The sequence below is a fragment of the Pygoscelis adeliae genome, unplaced genomic scaffold, assembly GCF_000699105.1.
Source record: "Pygoscelis adeliae isolate BGI_AS28 unplaced genomic scaffold, ASM69910v1 Scaffold202, whole genome shotgun sequence".
Classification (NCBI taxonomy): Eukaryota; Metazoa; Chordata; class Aves; order Sphenisciformes; family Spheniscidae; genus Pygoscelis; species Pygoscelis adeliae.
The window spans coordinates 2,458,952-2,467,889 of NW_008824544.1; the positions used below are offsets into that span (position 1 = coordinate 2,458,952).

Consider the following 8,938-nt stretch of genomic DNA (forward strand, 5'->3'; position numbering starts at 1 on the left):
CAAAAGGTTTCAATCTGAGATATAAAATCCCACAAGATAGTTTGTGCCCTGTTTGAGGGAGAAAGGTCTGCTATAAAGTCACCTTTTACAAGACACAAGATACCAGAGAGTCAATGGATGAGAAAGACCTGATAAATGCCAACTGTGGGGAAAAAAAAAAAGCTTGAACTGGAGCTTGTATTTCTTCTTTTCACACCAGAAAGCCCACGTGGGAGGGAAACCTGGATGATGGGAGAAGTGTCATGCTGAACTCTGCTCACGCAAATATCAGTGAGGCTATATGGGGAATATCCATCTGTAAAGTACCCATCCTGGAGGATGTCTGGGGGCTACGGGATAAGAAAGGGAGGAGGTAGAGTTAGAGATATGGTACTTCACATCATACATGTCCAGTTGATTTTCAAAGTTCCGAGTTATAAGAGGCCTTGCATCAAGGTAAGGCACTGCAAGTCCCATGAACAGCATCAGTGTTTGAAGGTTTTGCAGACCAGGAGTGGTGGGTAGAGCTCTGCTGCAGTCAGCCAGCCATTTCCAGGACAGCCATCAGGTTCCTTCCCTGTACCAACCCTTGCCATCTCACTTACCCTGTTCCCTTCTGTCCTGGTTTTGGCTGGGATAGAGTTAATTTCCTTCCTAGTAGCTGGTACAGTGCTGTGTTTTGGATTTAGCATGAGAACAAAGTTGATAACACACCGATGTTTTAGTCGTTGCTGAGCAGTGCTTACACTAGTCAAGGACTTTTCAGCTTCCCATGCTCTACTGACTGAGAAGGTTGGAGGTGCACAAGAAGCTGGGAGGGGGCACAGCCAGGACAGCTGACCCCAACTGGCCAAAGGGACATTCCATACCATGTGATGTCATGCTCAGTACATAAACTGGGGGAAGCTGGCCGGGGGGGCCGCTGCTCGGGGACTGGCTGAGCATCAGTCGGCGGGGGGTGAGCAATTGCATTGTGCATCACTTGCTTTGTATATTCATTATTATTATTATTATAATATTTCAATTATTAAACTGTTTTTATCTCAACCCATGAGTTTTCTCACTTTTACTCTTCGGATTCTCTCCCCCATCCCACTGGGGTGGGGGGTGAGTGAGCGAGTGGCTGTGTGGTGCTCAGTTGCCGGCTGAGGTTAAACCACGACACCCTCTTAGCAGACTTGTCACGTTTTCCCCTTGGGAGCAGGCTGGTTTGTTCCCATGGGTTCTCACATCTTTATGAGCCATCCTGAAGATTTTTTGGTAGTTTTCTTTCATGTGGAAAGCAATCTGATACGATCACTCTGTGTGAATATGTGTGAGACTATCCTAATATCTGTTGAAATTATTGACTTGTTTCAACTGAATGAGACAGCTGAGCAGAGGTAAATTCCTAGTGTCGTCCAGAGCAGAAGCTGTGATTTAAACTCTTCCCTTGGCCAACTAGGGAATTCATCAAGCCCAGTAACCCCCATGCTGCCGGCAATACTCTCTATATGTGGAAATAATGGAACATTTATTCGCAAAGACATTTCGTTACTCAAAGATACAAATCCTTACAGACTCAGGCTTTGTTAGTTCTAGCTTTCACAAAATTATTTGTGCTTTCTTGTGGCATTTTATCCATGACACGTGCTGTTCATGGAGGTGCAGCATTAAATGTCATGTCTTGCAAATATAACACTCTGACTCAGAAAGAGTTGTTATGGAGGGAACCTGCCCTACTTAAATGGCTCTTGTGTTTGCCCAAGGTTTTTGCCCAGTGTTCTGCTAACTGATCCTAGTTTTCAGTGTTAAATATGATAGATGTTAATATAAGTGATTCAATCATAGTTTATAGCATGCTTTTTCAGCTGGGATATTTAACATGCTCTCCTGGCAGCTCAGCAGCCAAAGCTACAGCAAAATCTGGGTCCTCTGCTTTTACCCATGTAGAGTGCTACCCCACTAGTTAATGATCTGCGGCAACGTGCAACCAGTTTTCTTTCAGCTCTTTGGCCTCTGGGATAGTCAGGAGCCAGCAGAGATGAACAGGAAGCTCAGTCATTAAAGGATTTAGTTTCCCTTATTGTACATCAACTTCCGTATTTTAATCCTTTGCTTCTTAAAAGCAATCTCCAGCCAAAGCCCATGGAATATATTGATTTTTTTTTTTTAATTTTTGGTGAATGTTGAAGCAAGTTTTACCCATTAGGGCTAGTTGTGATCCTATGGGACTTGTGCTCTTCTGGTGGCAGTGAGTAGGATGTGGCGGCTCTGTTCTGGCCCATGGTGAGGGTGGATTTAACATCACTGGAGTGCCATGCCACACACTCATCACTACTCCAACGCCGCAGCACACCCAGTTTGGCATGGTGGAAACTGTCATGCAGGGCCAAATGCATGGTCAAGTTGGGTCTTGCTTCGGGGATGGGTTTCAGCTCCTTCAGAGGCAGATGTTTCTGTGTTTCAGCAGCACTGGATGCTGTAGCAGTCAGGGAAAAACGACAATTCCCCTGTCAACGCTCTTGCGCAACGACTCCACAGCAAGCAAAGGGGACCAGTCTGTGCTTGGGGCTCTGCAGCAGATCAAACGCTTTCCCGTCAGCCCTTGTTTGCACAGCTGCCATGCTTGGAAAAGTCACCCGAAGTCGTTGGTTGCCCAGTTCAGTTTGCTCCTTTAAGTCTTGGCTGGCGATTTGCTCATATGCTAAAATATTGCTCAGGTGCAGCATTGTCTCCATTCATTTGTGTTGCTGACACCTTTGTAACAGCACATGGACAGAACCACAGACCTGAAAGGTCCGAGGGCAAACTTGATAATTTCGCAGGGTTGCATCAAGCCTTGTGGCTCGTGTCTGCCTGTGGCATGGCATCCAAATCAGCGCTGCCCTGAAAATGGTGAATCCATCCTTTCTCTTCCATCCTTTCTCTTCATAGTTTTTTACCAGGATTAATCACTCTTCATGGTTTTTTATATACTTAAATTTCCCCGGTTGTCACTTCTAGATTTATTTTCCTCTTCTTTGTCCCCTGGATTGCAGCATCTCATGGGCCTTGTAAGGTGAAGAGTCCTGAGTGAATTGGTTACAGTATTGGCCTCTCTTTATTTGTATTTTTATTTCTAGCTGTCTTCTTTCTGTCGAATGGCCTCAGAATGTTCCTGAAAATTAACAAAGCAGCAGTGGCTGGAGGTGGCACCTGCCCCTTGGGTCACAGATGGGGGGATTTGCAGGCACACACCAGGGTGTGGGAGATGCGAGCAGCACCTGGGGTTTGCCAGGAAGGAGGGAGAGCATCAGGGAAAACAGCAAGTGTGATGAAGGGGAGGTTAAAAGGGTGGTAAGGGAGATTTCCTTAGCTGGATGTTTCCTTGTTCATAACAATTTATGTAATCTAATTTGCTTTAACCAAGCCCATGTTTTGATGTTCACTTTTGGGGCTTTTTTTCTTTTTTTGGAAACAATTAATGGGAACTGCTGTCACCCCAGTCCATGTCCATGTCCCCTCTGCTACAGCCATAATGTTGTACCATCACGTACCACAACAACATTGGTGCGTTGCTTTGCGCAGAGTTAATCCAGGGCAGGTTTATCTATTGCAGCGTGGGAGCCACACGTTGGGACAGGGGGAGGCCAGAGAGGAAAGGCAGAGGGAAGAAAAAGGCTGCAGAGAAGTGGGGTTAAGATCCTCTCACCGAGATAGGAAGGAGAAGGGATTGGACTAATATGGCCCATTGGTTAAGATAATACTCTGGGGTTGGGGGATCTGGTTTCTCAGCCCCCTCTGCTCCCGCCTCTCATGTAATTACAGAAAAACTTTTAGCTTTTCTGCATACCGCTTCCCCTTTTGTAAAATGAGAGCAGCACCTGTTAAAAAAATAAATCCTGGCAGGTCCTGAGGAGATCAGATAGTCCGGTGAGTATTTCTGCTAAGCGAGATCACCGGTGGGGCTGTGCGGAGGCATTTGGAAGCTTAGCAGAATGAATCCTCTGAACCTTTGAGGTTCACGTGGCGCTTCTAGAGGGGGATAAAAGTGGAGTTAATTAAGCCATTCCCAAATCCCTCCTGATCCGTGACCATCAACTAGCTGCCGCTGCACAGTGCTTTCCTCAGCTCTTGATGAAACTGAGAAACTGAGCATCCGTGCAAGCCAGAAATGTCTTGTTTGGCTGTCACCTGCATGTCTGGCGCTGCCGATCTGCTCACAGAGGAGTGGGAACAAACTTGTCCCAGTCCCCATCGGCCTTTGTAGTATGGACAAAATGCTGTGAGGATATCACATCCGATCTCCCAAATGCCGGGGTGTTACTGTAATGAACAGTGTTCGGCCTTGAAGGGTTAATTATTGTGTATCAGGGCTGTAGGCGATCGCTTGCCCATGCTTTAAAGAGAAGAAAGGAGCACACTAATTTCTGCGGGTGGAGTGAAGGGCAGAGGAGCGGGTGGCTGCTGCTGGCTGCAGTGACCTCTGCTGGGAAGCCCACGGCTGCTCTGGTCCAGCTTCAGCATCACAACCTGCAACTTAATCTAAACCATAGGATTCTCCCCAAGTGGTTTCCATTGATTTTTATTTTTTTTTTTATTTTGAATTCCATTTTCCTTTAAATAGCTTGTCATTTGAGAGTCCATCTGAGTAGAGAAATGCTGTGCGGGACAAGCTGCTTCATTTGCAGGCATGTGATGTGCACTTCACCAGGAATATTAAGCACTGTGTAACTCCACGATTAAGGCCTTGCTGGTCTTGGGGAGGATGAGAGAAAGTGGAAAAAAATACCTCCTTCCCATCTCAGCCAGCCCCTCGAGTGCAGCGGCCACCAGTGCTTGGAGTGGCTGGTGTGCGCAGGCATGACCTCCCAAAGGGACATCTTGTTCCAAATACCCTCATCCCTATGGGGGTGGCCCGCTTTGTACTTTGGGGGTGATTCAGCTTCTTCAGCTGCCTTCTTCCAGATTACACTTAATATTCACTGTCTCCCTGAATGCCATGTGCTCACATCCTGCATCTGATTTCAAAGAGAGGCAGATTGGCTCAATACAGACAACCCCACACTGGTGGGACTAAACCCTTTCTCCCCCCTTCACTTTAAAACCGAGCAAGTTTATCCACCTTCAGAGAGCGCAGCGGCGCAGTGCCCATTTGGTTTGCAAATCAGGAAGGGGAGAGGGTCTTGCAGCAACCCTCAGCGTGCAGCGTTGCGTGTCTGATAAGCTCTTTTCTGGCCTCTGCCTCCCTGGCTGTTCGTCTTTGTGGGTAACCCACCCGTTAGCCCTGTGTGTGACAGTTAGGTGTTGCTGGCAGCTGTCTCAGAGGGAGTTAGGTTGGTTTGGTGAACCTCTGAGGTTCTCAAAAATAGAAATGCAAAGCATTAATATGCGCACGGTAAAAGTCATATGGCAGACTAAGATGGAGGCTTTAAACAGATAATGCTATAGTACATTATTTGTGTTAAAACTGCCTGATCATGATCGTATGAGATACACAAATGATCACATGAATGTGCATGTGCATAGACGAAAATGGATAAATACATATAATAATTTCCATTAAAAGTGACTATTTGCTTGAAATGTCATTTGGGATCCTAGTGTACCTTCAGCTAACTTCAACAAGGCAAAACTGCCCTTGCCCTAACTGTAACCCTTAAGGGACCAGGCACTAGACCTGCACAACAAAATAAAGGTTTCCAAACATGTGCTGTGTAAAGCCAAGTGGGTAGTGTATTGATTTCCTATTGTCAGTATTAAGAACTTAATTTGTGATGCAGTCTATCTGGAAATTTTGCTAAAATATCATGGGATTTCCCAGAAATTTATGTAGATTGAGGAGCCTACTCATGTATTTGTTGCTCTGACATCCTGTAGTGCATTATATTTGAGTTCACTTATTGTTGATGTTAAATTTCCTGTGTGTGAAGGTCCTTATATGAATGCAGCTTTTGATGGCTGATTATGGGCGTGAATTCAGGTCAGTCATAATCTTTCCAGTGAATTCAGAGGAAATTGGATTAGTCTGCGTTCTTACGGGAAAGATCCTGCCGGGCACAGGGGACCTTCTGCTCTCAACATCTTCACGCAGACATTAGGGCACTTGGGACCGTTGAGGATGAGGTTCTGACATATGATTAAGCATCTTAATTAAGCTACTTGAACCTTGAAACATGTAGAGAGTTTTGCATTTGCTGACAATGCACTTTCAGTTTCTGAACGTGTCCATCTGTTGTTTAATGAGTGGTCTCTGCTTAGCATTTCCCAGCTTTCTCTTGCTCTTAAAACAACTGTCTGCAATTGGTGTAATTACTATTCTGACCCTGGAGTTGTGCTGGTGGTCTCTTGAGGGTTTGCACAAGTTAAATGTATCCTTTGGAAATTATTTGTAAGCATTTAAGGAGCAAACCCAGAGAGGCATTGCTCTGAGTAATTAGATGTATGCTTGTAGAGATGATTTTTTCTTTAAAGCTAGCATTTTGACAAGAGGCTTAGTGGGAATGATCAGTGGGAATGGTGAGAGTGTAGAAAACCCATGAAGATGCTTGGAGCCGTTGCACAGAAACCACGTGGTGCTTAATAACGCTCCAGGGAAATTCAGGCATCCAGAGCAGGTGTGACACTGGAGCAGGGCGAATTTGGTGGGAAGGAGCTTGGGGCTGTTGTACAGCTGCTGCCTATCTGTGCCAGCTTCTGCATGGGGGCAAATCCCTGCCTTCTCCCTGCCAGCCAGCACCCTGCCCCCTCGCACCCTGCTTTGCTGCTGTCCCGAGATTTCAACCTCCAACCAACCATCTTCATGCATCTGACACGGGAACTGTAAACCTCTAATGCCCCAGATACTTAACCCTTAAATATTTTGGCTTCAGAGAGGACTGAAGGAATTTTCTGTGAGTAATAACAGTATTCTGGGCTGCAAAGCACTCCTGACTGTTTACTTTGGTCAAGATCATATCTTATGATGTTGAATAAAGCACTGACAAGTAGCGTCTAACTAAAAATAGCTTTATGTTTTGCAGCCACATAAAAAAATAAAAATCAGTATTTCATCTTATCTTATCTTATGGTTTTTCAGGATCAAGCATGAAAATATAGTTGCCCTGGAAGACATCTATGAGAGTCCTAACCATTTATATCTGGTCATGCAATTGTAAGTACTGAACCTAATGATGTTTTTGTGTCAAAATCGCCAACTCATCTTGTTATGGTTTTGTTCTTTAACCCAAAAGATGGGATACATGAGAGGTATTTGTCTTGTGTGCTGCAGTCTGCAAAATCCTCAGCGGTGGTAAAAAATGCATCTCTAGGCATGATGGGCTGGGCTGTTGTGAAATTGGGAACTAAGGTATTTTGTGAATAGTCTTACCCAAATCAAACCAGACTGAAGAGGAGATGTTAAGGGGATCAGAACTGGCTTCATATGTATTGAGTTGCCACGGTTTAGTTCTCTGTGACTCAACAGATACCTGGCCTGCGAGAGGTGACCACCATGTGCATGGGTGCTGGATTTGCAAGAAAGTATCATCCTTGTCTCAGCAGCAGTGGTAGCTCATATCATCCTTGACACGTTTCCCTCACCAGAGCCCCTCTGCTTCCCCATTTTCTCCCTCTGAGCCTAAGAAGATCAGGATCCCATCAGGTACATGACATGCTGTGGCTGACCTGGTCCTCCCATCACATCCACCTGGCAGGGAGGAGGGAAGTGGTGCTCATACTGCTTTCCCCCCCACCCCCTTTCTGAAATCAATTAAAAAACATTATTTCATAGAATCATAGAATCATTAAGGTTGGAAGAGACCTCTAAGATCATCGAGTCCAACCGTCAACCCAACTCCACCATGCCCACTGAACCATGTCCCTAAGTGCCTCATCTACCCGTCTTTTAAATACCTCCAGGGATGGGGACTGAACCACTTCCCTGGGCAGCCTGGTCCAATGTTTCACCACTCTTTCAGTAAAGAAATTTTTCCTCACATCCAATCTAAACCTCCCCTGGCGCAACTTGAGGCCATTTCCTCTTGTCCTATTGCCAGTTACTTGGGAGAAGAGACCAACACCCACCTCGCTACAGCCTCCTTTCAGGTAGTTGTAGAGAGCAATGAGGTCTCCCCTCAGCCTCCTTTTCTCCAGGCTAAACAACCCCAGCTCCCTCAGCCGCTCCTCATAAGACTTGTTCTCCAGACCCTTCACCAGCCTCGTTGCCCTTCTCTGGACACGTTCCAACATCTCAACATCCTTCTTGTAGTGAGGGGCCCAAAACTGAACACAGTATTCGAGGTGCGGCCGCACCAGTGCTGAGTACAGGGGCACTATCACTTCCCTGCTCCTGCTGGCCACACTATTTCTGATACAGGCCAGGATGCCGTTGGCCTTCTTAGCCGCCTGGGCACACTGCCGGCTCATGTTCAGCCGGCTGTCGACCAACACCCCCAGGTCCTTTTCCGCCAGGCAGCTTTCCAGCCCCTCTTCCCCAAGCCTGTAGCGCTGCATGGGGGTGTTGTGGCTGAAGTGCAGGACCCGGCACTTGGCCTTGTTGAAGCTCATACAGTGGCCCTGGCCCCATCGATCCAGCCTGTCCAGGTCCCTCTGCAGAGCCTTCCTACCCTCGAGCAGATCAACACTGCCGCCCAACTTGGTGTCGTCTGCAAACTTACTGAGGGTGCACTCGATCCCCTCATCCAGATCATTGATAAAGATATTAAACAGAACTGGCCCCAATACTGAGCCCTGGGGAACACCGCTCGTGACCGGCCGCCAACTGGATTGAACTCCATTTACCACAACTCTCTGGGCCCGGCCGTCCAGCCAGTTTTTGACCCAGCGCAGAGTACACCTGTCTAAGCCGTGAGCCGCCAGCTTCTCCAGGAGAATGCTGTGGGAGACGGTGTCAAAGGCCTTACTGAAGTCCAGGTAGACCACATGAGATGGTGGTCCATCTGACTGCTCCAGCCTGACTGCTCCTGTGCTGGCTGGGACCCGCATCTCCACGTCCCCA

The 8,938-nt window shown here is 46.9% G+C and overlaps 1 protein-coding gene across 1 annotated transcript in view; it reads left to right on the forward strand.

The window, feature by feature from the left end:
• The window catches only part of CAMK1D (calcium/calmodulin-dependent protein kinase ID), a 138,871-nt gene that overhangs the window by 33,892 nt on the left and 96,041 nt on the right, over nucleotides 1–8,938 (forward strand). Inside the window, exon 3 of the mRNA XM_009321774.1 lies at nucleotides 7,019–7,093. Coding sequence (XP_009320049.1) covers nucleotides 7,019–7,093 — 75 coding nt within the window. The remainder of the gene's footprint in view (nucleotides 1–7,018; nucleotides 7,094–8,938) is intronic.